General features: G+C 59.8%; 1 protein-coding gene across 7 annotated transcripts; it reads right to left on the bottom strand.

The window, feature by feature from the left end:
- Positions 1–1,265: 1,265 nt before the first annotated feature.
- On the bottom strand, positions 1,266–12,269 carry ARHGEF15 (Rho guanine nucleotide exchange factor 15). Of its 7 annotated transcripts, none has more exons than XM_053892578.1 (18): positions 12,138–12,259; positions 11,598–11,631; positions 11,215–11,242; positions 9,693–10,348; positions 8,727–9,059; positions 8,410–8,464; positions 7,931–7,989; positions 7,609–7,820; positions 7,330–7,490; positions 6,996–7,148; positions 6,766–6,895; positions 5,408–5,482; positions 5,192–5,284; positions 4,954–5,114; positions 4,695–4,847; positions 4,457–4,539; positions 4,242–4,346; positions 1,266–2,834 (listed from the first exon to the last, which is right to left on the bottom strand). In XM_053892578.1, the coding sequence occupies exons 4-18, from the start codon at positions 10,297–10,299 to the stop codon at positions 2,683–2,685; spliced, it is 2,532 nt and encodes an 843-aa protein (XP_053748553.1). In that variant the 5' UTR covers positions 10,300–10,348; positions 11,215–11,242; positions 11,598–11,631; positions 12,138–12,259; the 3' UTR covers positions 1,266–2,682. The 7 variants fall into 7 exon arrangements, with proteins under 7 accessions (XP_053748553.1, XP_053748551.1, XP_053748550.1 ...); XM_053892576.1 differs by having other exon boundaries at positions 11,215–11,332; XM_053892575.1 differs by having other exon boundaries at positions 11,215–11,418.
- Between the last annotated feature and the right edge of the window lie 69 nt (positions 12,270–12,338).

Genomic DNA, 12,338 nt, shown 5'->3' on the forward strand with positions numbered 1-12,338 from the left:
GTTTACGGCGGTCCTCACTCCCCGCATCCACCAACCTCCCAACCTCTCCCATTACGGCCAGGCGTCCTGGCCCTCCGCCCTCTCCCACAGGCCCGCAGAGGACAGACCCCTCAGGACTGCACAGACACACTGGGGTCACCCCAGAATGGAAAGGGGCCCCTAAGGTAACAGAAGGGTAACAGCCCTCTTCCTTCCCTGTCTTTTCAGTCTCCTCTGGAACGTGTGGTTGCATTTTGTGTGTTTGCGTGTCCCCAGAACAACACTTGTCTGCTCTCCATCTCCCCATTATCCCAGCATCAGAACTTCTGAACTGGTGAAGGGAGGCTTCCTTAGGGCAGGAATGGGGCGGGGGGCGGTGAGGAGCCTGGAGGGAATGTACACAGAGTGCATGTGTGGCTGTTTGTCTGCCTCTGCGTGTCTATCTCAGTATCTCAGAGGAAGAGGGGAGCGTAGTGAAGAGGGGCTCCCCCACCAGGAAACTTCAAGGAGCGAGCGCACCGGCCCCCTCCCATGACCACTAACCTCCTCTTCCTGGAACCTCAGTCCCCCTATTGCAACCCCAGAATGTTCTTTGCCCAGATCTTACCAGAGTTGCTTTCTTCTTGTCATTTGGACCTCAGCTCAAACATCACCTCCTCTAGGCTCTTCCCCAAAGCCACACACACACACACACAATCATTCTGAACCCCAGCCCCTTCCTGTATTTTCTTCACAGCACTCACTGCTCCCTTGCTTATTAATTTGTTTACTTGGCATTTGTTCTCCCTCAACCCAGAATGTAGGCTCCTTGAGGAGCCTTAGTCTTTTTCATCTCTGTACCCATGTCCTAGAACAGTGCCTGATGCATAGAAGGCGCTCCATAAATAGGTACTGTATTGAACTGAATTGAATTGAATAGAGATGCTTAGCTGGTCAGTAAAGGACATTTATTGCTGACTGACTGCCCTTTTTGCCCTTCTCCCTAGGTCTTCATTCCCTGCTGGAGTCCCAGCCATACCTGGCCCTGCCCTGTCCTCTTCCCCAACCCGCAACAGCGCTCTGCTCCAGCTGTAGACCCTTCCCCGCCACTGCCTAGGTCCCCCGGGGAACTGCGAGTGGGGGCCAACACCCTCAGGCCATGCTCCTGGTCTGCAAGCCCCAGGCCCAGCAGAACCGACCCCGGCTCTCAAAGAATCTCTTTCCAAGCAGCCCCACCCCCTTACAAAGCCACACTTGGGAAATTTTAAGCACACACTCGGGAAACTTTAAGCACACACTCCCCTCCATACAGGTCCACCAACGTTTTCTGAGGGTTTCTCATTCGCCGGGCACTGTGCAAACCCGGACGGCCAAATGCCAGTCCCTTTCTCCCTCCGAGTCTCCCAGAGTCCTTCCACCTCCTGTGGCTGGCGTGGCGGTTGCTGTCCTGGGCCGGTTGCCACGCATGAGCAGAAGGGACAGAGTGATGGTCTAGTTCAGGGGAGGCCTGGTGCCAGGCCTGGGCACCTCCCCCCACCCCACCCCCCACCCTCGCCAGCAACTGTCTGCTCCGCCCTGGCCCCATCCCTCACGTCCTTGTGGCATCCTGCAGGGCGGTTTCTCCTCTGGAAGGAGATGCTCTGGAGGGGGTTACACTGGCTCTTTGTCCTCTCCCCACTGGCTGGCCCAGTGTTTCTGTGACAGGGCCAGGATGACGGCGGGAAAGGCCAGGAGGCTCACCGGAGGGCCCGCGATCCACAGCTCTAGTCTCTTCACCCAAACCCAGAGCCGGTCTGAAGCCCGAAGCGGGGGCTGCGTGACTGGATACGGTTGGGTTGGAGGCCAAGTTTGGGGCAAGGAAGCTTCAGGGGGCTTCATGCCGCAGCCACTGGCCATCTTCGTCCGCTACCAGGCTGCCATGGACCCCTGGCCCAGCACCCAGGCCTCTCACCCCCAACTCTGGCTTCTGGCTGCCAAGCCACACCCAGCACATCTCGTCTGGAGCTCAGACCTCCTGTCTTCTTGGAGAGAATAATAGGAAAAACAGGGGGTGAGGGAAGGCATGGGGCACCTGGTCACCTGGGGCGGGGGGGCAAGACCGCACACACACACACACCATGTTCAGCAGAATCACCTTCCCTGATACATCCAGAGACATGCATGCACGCGCACACACACATTCTGAGTCACACACTCCGGATTCTTCTAGAAGAGAGGAAGTGGCTTGAGAGGGCACAGGAGGCACCCCAGGAATGGAATCCAAAGATTCCCAGACTCAAAGGGCAGGACAGTCGTGGCTGGAGAACGAGGCAGGGTCACTACCGGTCTCTTGGGCCCAGACCCCCATCTTGCGTGGCCGGATGGCTCCCTGCTTATCGCCACTGGCTATTTTATTCTAAGACTGTATCTCCAGCGCAGCCCTTTTCAAAGCTTTATTGACCTAGCTTAGTCTTCCTGGGCTGTGAGCGTAGCAGGGATACTCATTGGCCAGGGGCTCAGCCAGCTCAGCACCCATTGGCTGCTCTGCACTAAGCCTCTTTCTCCATTGGCCGCTCACTCGAGCGTGTCCGTTGGCTGCTCTCTCCTGAAGCTCGGTCCCTATTGGTTGCCAATAGAGGGAGCGTTCCCACTGACAGCGAATCCAATGGATGGGTGGGCTTTGCCCTCCCCGAGCCAAGCACCAGCTGTCCCAACCTGTGCACCACCGCCGCCGCCCCGCCTGCCTTAGGGTGGGGGAGCGCTGGGGGGGCCTGAAGAGGGCCCAACGGCCTCGAGGAGTCTCTGGTGCTGGCGAAGGTGCTTCCTCCTTTCGTGTTCCCCTGTGACTTCACACACCAGCTGGGCAGGGAAGGCCCCAGGAAAGCCCTTTAGCCAGCCTGGGAAAAGAGAGACAGGGGCCCAAGTGGAGCCAGGGCAGTGGACGGGACAGGAAGGAAAAGGAGGTCCGACGGGGTCTGAGGCCTGGGGGTCACGGTGAGTGTGGGGATGAGTGGAGAAGCCTGGAGCGGCAGTAGAAAGGCCATTTCATTAGAGGTGGAGACAGCAGCAGCAACAGAAGATGCGTGTCATTCCGGTCCAGCCCTGCTCATGTCTCATCAGTGCTGCTCATCTCACGCAAGGGAGAGCTGGAGTTCTTACGGGACCCGCACGGTCTGGTCCCCCTTACTTCTGTGACCTCATCTGTTTCTCTGGCCTTTTTTCACTCCGTCTACCAGGCTGGCTGGCCTCCTTAGGATTCTTCAAACACTCTGGCCACAGGGCCTTTGCACCGACTCCTGCCTTGGTCTGGGACACTCTTTTCCCAGACACCATGCGCCCAACTAAGTTCTTCACCTCTGTCAAGTCACTGCTCACACGGTGCCTCCTTGTGGAGGGGCACCTCGACCTCCTATTTATTTTTAAAATTTTTAAATGTTTATTTATTTTTGAGAGAGACAGAGAGACAGAGAGGCAGAGCACGAGCAGGGGAGGGGCAGAGACAGAGGGAGACATAGAATCCCAACCAGGCTCCAGGCTCCGAGCTATCAGCACAGAGCCAGACCTGGGGCTTGAACTCATGAACTGTGAGATCATGACCTGAGCCGAAGTCAGACACTTTACTGACTGAGGCACCCAGGCTCTCCTATTTTTACTTTTTTAAGCTTATTTATTTATTTTGAGAGAGAGAGAGAGAGAGAGAGAGCCAGCACCCCGTTGACCTATGTTCAATTGTAATCCTAGGGCACCTGGGTGTCTCAGTTGGTTAAGCGTCCAACTTTGGCTCAGGTCATGATCTCACACATGGTTCATGAGTTCGGGCCCCACATTGGGCTCTGTGTGGTCAGCTCAGAGCCTGGAGCCTGCTTCAGATTCTGTGTCTCCCTCTCGTTCTGTCCCTCCCCCACTCACTATTTTTCTCTTTTTCTCTCTCTCGCTCTCTCTCTCAAAAATAAACATAATAAATAAATAAACATTAAAAAAAAAAATTGTACTCCTACCCAACCCTGGGACGCCTGACCCTGACTCTGTTCTACATGCGTTTTCCCACAACACTTATAACCCTCAGATACTGTATCATCTACTTTTTTTAAAAAAGTAATTCCTACAGGGGGCACCTGGGTGGCTCAGTCGGTTAAGTGTCCAACTCGTGACCTCAGCTGGAGTCATGATCTATCAGTTTGTGGGTTTGAGCCCCACATCAGGATTCTCGCTCTTTCTGCCCTTCCTTCTCCCCTTTCTCTCTAAATAAATCAATAAACTTTTTTTTTTAATTCACCGAATGAATAAATAAAAGAATCTCTCACCTTCAGGGCTCTTGTGCAGGTGCCTGGGCAGAGCCCTGGACTCCAGACTTCGTGCCTCAGTCCTGGCCGGTGCAGAAGACTCTGAACACAGTTCCTGGGAGCAGTCTGCTTGGGGGTGGGTGACACACAGTGGGATCAAGGCCCTTTGTAGCTTTTCCCCCATCTTCCCCCTTTAGCCTCACTTTTCCTTCCCTCGTCTCCCGGAGGACACTCACCACAGTCCTCATAGACGGTGTCCGGGGAGCAGGGAAGGGGGCCGGGGGTAGGGAAGGCTCCCAGCCAGCGCTGCATGTCTGATCTGGTGGGGACATAGGGAGGGGTCACGTTTGAACCAGGAGGTCCTTCTGAGGGACAGACAGGGGCCGTGGAGGAGAGAGACTGAGGAAGAGGGTGGCGGGGCCTGAGAATCCAACCGAGGGTCCCAGGGTGTCTTCTGAAGGCGACACGACTCACAGGGAGGAGGCTTGGAGTAGCCGGTGGGTGGGGCGGCCCTGGTGGTTGCTGAGAAGGGAGAGGCGGAACGTAGGGGGTCCAGATGGGTCCGGAACCTGCTGGGCCTGGACCAGGGAGCGGTGGGCATAGTCCAGAACCTGCAGCCGCTGCCCACTGCCCAGGGAAGAGGCAGTTCAGAGGGCGAATGGGGGATCCGGCTGGACCCCCAGCTCCCCGCCTCCCTACCCCAGCCTGGGCTCCCTCCCTCCCTGGGACCCACCTCTTGGGCTGAGTGATGAGCAGCAGGTCGCTGAAGAGTAGCAGGCAGAGGGGGGTGAAGCGGGGGCGCGAGGTAAAGAGCACACCCCCCCTCCGGCACCCTAACTCGGTCAGCTCCCCTTGCAACTCCAGGCGCCTGGACCAGGACACCAGGGGCAGGGCCTGTGGGGGAGCAGGGGGAGGTTCTGGCTTGTTGCCGCACTGCGGGGGGGTGGGGGGGGGCCTGGGCGGGGGCTCACCTTGACTTTGTGAAAGCGCAGCCTCTGGGTGAGCCGGATCAGCTCCTCTGTCTGCTTCATGCGCCCCACCTCTGCACTGCAGCGCTCAATGATCTGGGGTTGGGGGAGCCGTGTCACCCAGCCCTCCTTCCTTCCACCCCAACCACCTGGTCACCTGCCTCCCGATCCCCTATCCCCCCCCCCCCACCCCCCGCCCACAGCATCCCTCCTGCCCACCTTGCTGACGGCACCCAGGGCTTTCTGGGCATTCTCCTGGCGGCTGGACCCCTCCTCTGTCTGGCGCAGGATATTCTGGGGACAAGGAGGTAAGAGGGACTGGGCGCCCCGCTCTGCCGCCCTGGGATTCAGAGGGGCTGCTGTTCAGAGGACCCTACGTAGCTTGACAAAATGTTCTGGGTTCACCGGGCTGGGGAACCAACCTCAGGGAGGCAGACAGACCTCACCACTCCCCATCTGCATTACCCTGAGCCCGTCATGTTACCTCTCTGGGCCTCAGTCTCCCCATCTGTCAAATGGGGACAACAATACCCACCCAGCAGACCAGAAGCACTGCTGTAACGATTCAACGAGGTAAATCTATGAAAAGTACTCCTTGGCCCGCAGTAAACACAAAAGAAGACAGCTAGTATTTTCATCGTTAGCTCTTGGCGCAAACAATGCAGCCAAGTGGTTAAGAGCGCCCAGGCGTCCATTTTGCCGCTCTCAGTTATCCTCTGTATGACCTGGGGCAAGTTATGGAACCTCGCGGTGCCTCAGTTTCCTCATCCATAAAGTGGGGTCAGTAACACTGCCCACCTACAGTGGCCGGTAATGTGAAATAGGCAGACAACACTTAAAACCATGCCTAGAACAGAGCGCTCGACAGCCGTCTAGCTATTACGATCAGTAGTATGATTATGGCACTGTCTACACCGGGGATATAGAAAGCTGAATACGATAGGAAGAGGCTGATACCCTAGATGGGGCCTCTCACCGGGTCACCCACAGCAGGTGACCTGGTTTAGGGAGAAGTTTCTGCTTTGCAACAGAAGAGCGTTTCTGTGTCTCAACCTAACCCCCATCCCCGGTATCGCCCGCCAAGGCGCCTCTTTAGACAACGTTTTCCCCGCAGCGTCCTGCCCGCGTGGAACGTTAACGCCACAGATACGCTGCGCGTCTACCGATGTGCCCCCGCAAACACTGGACCAGCTAAGGTTGTTTTCACCCCCAAAGAGCTCATCGGTGCCTCGCTGGGAGTGCTATCACCCCCCACTGGGGAGGCACGCGGCGGGAGACCTCAAAGGCCACTCCTCACGTTCCCCCCAGACCCCGGGACAGGAGGGGACCTGCCCAAGACCACTGGGCCAGCTAGTGGCCGAGCTAAGTGGCGAACCCGCGCGTCCAGCCAGGGGCTCCTTCGCGGGACCCAGACTGCTCCGGGGACGGCTGGTCGGCTCCAGCCAGGCTGGGTGGGTCCTGAGTTGAGAAGCCGGGCAGGAGGGCCCCCCCTACCCACGCTGGGGGGGGGGGGGGGAGATAGGGGGAGAGTGCTCCCGCGAGGGCCCCCCACCCCCACCCCGGGGGGGCACAGGTACCTGCAGCAGCATGCGGAGCCTGGTGATTCGCTGAAAGGGCAGCAGCAGGAAGGACGGCAGCGGCAGCCGCTCGCACTTGGGGAGGCTTTGCAGGCGCCGCAGCTCGGCCGAGAAGCGCACGTTCGTGTCCCTGCGAAAGCGGTCCCGGCGGATGGCGGCGTCCACCTGGAGGCCCCGCCCCCGCCCCTGCTCCCCTCCCGTCCTCCCCCTCCCCCGCCACGTGCACTCACATAAGGCGGCTGTAGGTCTCCTCCTGGTATTGCTGGTTGCGCACGTAATCCACGTACACCGAGAAGGGGCCCACGGCGTGGTCGTGCACCACGTCACACAGATCGCTGATGTGGGGGGAAGAGCGCACACGGGACAGCAGCGTCCCTAGAAACCTGAGGGAGTCAGGGGAACACGCAATGGAGGTGGGGCACACAGCCAGGTCTCCCAGGAGTCCGAGCGAAGACCTGGGCGCTATCTGGGCCCCTGGAAGGGAGGACCTGGGACAAGCAGAAAGCTAAGGGAGTGCTCAGCGGCCAGAGGCCCCGCTTGCTGTTCCGACAGGACCCCACTGACCGCTCGCTGACTCCCTGGACTCGCTGCACGTTGGAGAAGAGGGTGTGGTGGTCCCGGGGGGTGAGCGTGTCCCGGAGAGCCTGGCTCAGCACGAAGGTGTCAGTTAGCAGCCGCAGGGAGCGCAGGTAGGAGGCCTCGGAGGTCACCACCTCGAACAGGCTCTGAGGAGGAAGGGCAGGGCAGTGGGCCGAAAGCCCGGCTCCCCGCCAGTCCCGGACGCAGGTTCCACCCTCCTCCCCCCGCCCCGCGCCAGCCCTGCCGGACCCCAGGCGTGCCCACCTCCTGCATGCGCCTCTCCTGGGGGCTGAGGGTGTCCAGGAGGCCGCTGGCCCGCACAGCCGGCAGCTCCTGCCACAGCGTGTTGCGAGGTCCAGGGGGCCGTGCGAAGGTGGGAGCTTCGCCGGGGTTTGTTGGAGAGGGACACCCGTCCTCGCTGACCCCCCAGAGCTCCTCTGACAGCACAGCCGCTCGATAGTTCTGGTACAGGGGCTCTGGAGTACAGACCCAGCACATCAGGGAAGCCCAGCGCCCCAGAACCTTTCCCCACTGCTTGATGGGGGGGGGGGGGGGCAGAGGGGACCCCAGGTCCAGAGGCCCTCACCGTCCTGCAGGGGCAGCTCCCAGTTCTGTTCCTTCAGCAATTCCAGCCCCTCCTTGTCCCTGCGGAGAGAAACGGAGGGACTGCCCCAGAGCCACCAGGATCACACCCCCCCCCAGGGGGCGCTATTCACATGCTAGTGTAAGGGAGTGCGCGATCCACACACGGGTAGTGTGCAGGGACCCCGATGGAACCACACACACAAAATTATTTATGCGGGGCGCCTGGGTGGCCCAGTCGGGCGACCGTCTGACTTTGAACAACTCTGTGAAGTAGCTGGTGTCTTATCCCCACCCACAGATGAGGACCCTGAGACCAGGAAGGTTAAGTGACTTGTCTGAGGCCACACAGCTGGTAAGGGACAGAACCGCTTGTCTCCAGAGCCCTAGACGTCCTTCCCCCACATCTGCGAAGGTGAGATTTCGCTGGGCCTGAAGCTTAGCCTGCGCTGGGGTAGGGGTAAGGGTGCGGGTGTTTGGTACCTGCCCTCCATAGATGCTGGAGGAGTGTCCTGAAGAGCTTCATCAGGATTGTCCCCTGGAGAGAGAGCCCAGAGTCCAGAGAACAAATCTCCAGGATCCCCAGCCCCGGACTCCTGACTCCAGCCCCCACCCCACCCCCACCCGCCAGCGGGAGACGCTCACTATAAAAACTACAACTCCAGTCAGCCCCAGAGCAGCAGCTGGTGGAGAACAAAGAGTCCAGGGCAGGTTGTGGGTGGTAGTTTTTTGGCTTTTACAAAGATCCACCTCCAGCCCTTCCCTTCCCGCCCAGAGACCCGCTCACCCGGGCTCTGTACCTGTCGGGATTCCGTCTTCCGAGGGCAAATGGAGATCTGGCTGCGGGGGGTCCCCGGAAACGGTGACGTCTGGCCTGACCCACGCTGGTTTGGGGGCTTTCAGGGGTGGCAAGAGTTTGCGTTCGGCAGTGGAGCGGTAGGACGTAAGGACCACTGGGGGGAGACTGAGGCTTGGAGGGCTGGGTCGGGAGCGGGAGGTCCTCAGTGGGGAGGCCCGGCAGAAAGCCCTGGGGCCATCCTCATAGCCCCCCACAGGTACCCATCGGAGCTCCAGGCCAGGCCGGCCTATGTGGCAGACACAGGGGCAACAGGGAGGACAGGCCAGGACAGCATCTGGGGGAGACAGGGGTGCCCTAAGGAGAAGGCCCTTGGGGCCTGGCCGCACCTTGCCCGGGCCTCCTCCCTCTCCCTAACCTACCAAGCAGTGGGACAAGGTGGTCCAGCCCCATGCATCTTTATCTCCCCCACCCTGACTCTCCTCAAACCCCCCCCAAAAAACATGGAAATCAGATTTTTCCCAACATGAAATCCATTTTTAAAAATGTAGCCCCTGGAGCCTGCTTCGGATTCTGTGTGTCCCTCCCTCTCTCTCTGTCCCACCCCCACCCACCCTGTGTTCTGTCTGTCTCTCAAAAATAAATAAATCTTTAAAAAATGTAAAAAAAAAAAAATATATATATATATATGTATATATATACATGTATATATATATACATGTATATATATATGTGTATATATATGTGTATATATATATACATACATATATATGTATATATATATGTATATACACGTATAAATATATGTGTATATATATATACATATACATATATATGTATGTATATATATATATACATACATGTATATACATATATATATACATACGTATATATATAGCGCCCCTGAAAGGACCCAGTCTTAAAGCACTAAAAACAAAGAAGCCCACCCAGGGCTCCACGATGCACTTACCCGGAGCGCCATTCTCCTGTGACCCGCTCCCAGCAACGTTGCCCTGTGGAACCTCTCTCTCGCCATTCACATCCACTGCCCCATGGGCACCCGGCTCCAGGGCATCCCCAGCCTGGACCTTGCCTTCAGCCCCCCATTCAAACCTGCCAGCCAATCTCCGCACAGCGCCTGGGGCCGAGGCAGAGCCACCCTGGGCCAGGACCTCAGCCCTGGGGAGCAGGGGCGGAGTGTGGGGTGACCCGGAGGGCTTGGGTGGGGGAACTGGAGACCGGGGAGCGGGCTCTGGGGTGACGGAGCGCCTGGACACTGGACTGGGGGTGCTGGAAGGCGAGTCTGGGGAAGTCTGGGAGTCGAGGCTGGCTTTAGAAGCCGAGGGGGGCAGAAGGGCAGGGGGCTTGAGGGCCGAGGCTGGGGGCTCCCAGGGGATGGGGGTGCACATCGGGGTTGGCGCGTCATTGGGGGTGAGGGGAGCTTCTCGTGGAGAAGAGCCGTTGTGGTGGGGCCCTGGGGACTGGGCAGCCCTGGGGCGAGAAGGAGGACGGGGGCGGATGATCCGAGGGGGCTTCTGGGTAGGGGGTGTTGCTGCAGGAAGAGACTGGGCTGACATCTTCCTCTGGGCTCTTCAAAGGAGTGGGATACTCTTCTGGAGTCATCCCCTGAGGAAGAGGGAGGAAGAGACTCTTAAGGCCCACCCCACCCCACCCACCCCCTTCCCCCGCCATGGGTAGACGGAGGCCTCCCAGCAGAAACTGTTTGCAAGCAAATGGGGACATGATTTCGGGGTGGGGGGGGCGCGGGAGGGGAAAAGGCTAGTGCCCTCCCTCTGCTTCTTTCTCATCTCCACTGTCTTCCTCTCCTCACCTCTCACCCCTCCCAGCCTCCCAGCCTCCATTTCTCTCTGTCTTTTGGCTTCTGCTGCCACAGTCGGGCCACAGGGGGCAGTGAGGCCGGCGCGGGGGCGGCCGGCTGGAGACCCAGGTTGGGGGCCCCGGTACATCGCGCTTCTCCTATGGCCAGACGTGTCCGGCTGCAGAGCTGTGCGTGCTTGCGTGCGTGCGCCAGCGCGCGAGAGGTGTTGAGAACGCACGCTCCGTGCGGCCAGGCGGGGGGCGGGCGCGGGCCGCGGCGCGGTGCAGGCGGAGAGGCGGGGTGCGAGCGGACGCGTGTGCGCAGGCGCGCCGCCCGGGCCCGGGGAAGCGAGGGATGCATCACTATTTCCCTGCTCCAGCGGGCCCTCCGCCCCCCATTTCCCAGTTCCTCTCTCCGGACTCTCCCTTTCCGGATTATTTTTAGTCTCCTTTTCCTGCCCTCAAGATTCCTGGAGCCTCTGACCCCAAGAGACCAGGGGGCCCCGGGCACGGTCTCTCCTGCCCCGTCCTCATCCCTGCCCGCCCCCGCCCCGCATCTGGTCAGAGAGGCCCCAGTGGGAGCCTGGGTCCTGCCAGGATGCCTGGTGGGTGGTCGGGAGACCGGACTGAAGGTGAGGACCAGTGGGGCCAGGACGCCGAAACCTGGGCTTCACCTCCTCCTGCGGGCAGGCGGCTGCAATCCTGAGAAGGCGGCAGGGTCAGGGCGGTGGCCCCAAACTCCGCACAGGAGGCGGCCGGAGAGTCAGACCCCTCCAGGCCCCGGATTAGGTTCTGGAGAAAGGATGCCGGGTGGGGGCTGGGGGCCGGAGGCTGTGAAGCTTGCAGCTCAATGGCCTCTGTGTTCTGGCAGGAAGCTCCTTAGGTGACCCAGGCAGTGGCCTCACCAGCTGGCGGGCTCCTCCCCAGCCTTGCCCCCCTTCAGGGATCCCTCTCCCCCCCCCACTCCCCGCCAAAGGTACCTGCGTTTACTTCCTTTCCCGCCCCCCCACTCAGGCCTCTCTCACAGGGACCCAGGTACCAGGCCCCACGCACTCACCCTTCAGTCCTCTCCACTCTGTCACCTCCCAGGGCTGAGTGAGTAGGGGCAGGAAACAGGAATCGGATCCTCCTCCCAACCGGACACCCCCCCTCCCCAAACCACACCGCACTCCACATGCGCACACTAGGGTTCTGGAAGATGTGATGGACCCAGGATCCCAAGGGTCCCGGAAAAAGGCTGAAACGCCGGCGTGGGAGAGCGGGCTGTTCTGTATGCACAGGGTCTGGTTGTGGCTGCGTGGCTGCGTGGACTGGGGGCTGTTGGGGCCCTGGGGTGGGGACGAAGGATGGGCTGGCAATGGCACAGGGCCGGGCCAGTGGGAGGGCACCGGGCACGGGCGTCTGGACACCTCTGTATCAGCTGAGGGATGGTGTGTGTGTCCCTCCAGGACGTGTCTATCTCTCCCACACCACGCACGAGAGCCCGTCCCTTAAGCTTCTAACCTGTCCCTCTGGGTGTGAGCCACTCTTTATGTCACACCACGGGACCCCCACCCGGGCTTCCCGCTCCCTGTAGTGCCCCCCTCCCTGAACTTACCTTTATCTTTCTGGAAGCTGTTTCTATTTTCAGCCTGTCCTGCCTACCCCTTGGAGCGAGGAGTGTGGGGCCAGGTCTCCCAATGCCTGTTCCTGTGTTTCTGGGGCGGGAACTGAGGGCCCAGATTGAGATCTCCACAGAGGAAGCCAGTTCCTTGGCCCCACCCGGCCATTGTGTCAGGCGTGTGTGCATGTGTGCATG

The sequence above is a fragment of the Panthera pardus genome, unplaced genomic scaffold, assembly GCF_024362965.1.
Source record: "Panthera pardus isolate Hobbes unplaced genomic scaffold, ASM2436296v1 HiC_scaffold_3, whole genome shotgun sequence".
Lineage (NCBI taxonomy): Eukaryota > Metazoa > Chordata > Mammalia > Carnivora > Felidae > Panthera > Panthera pardus.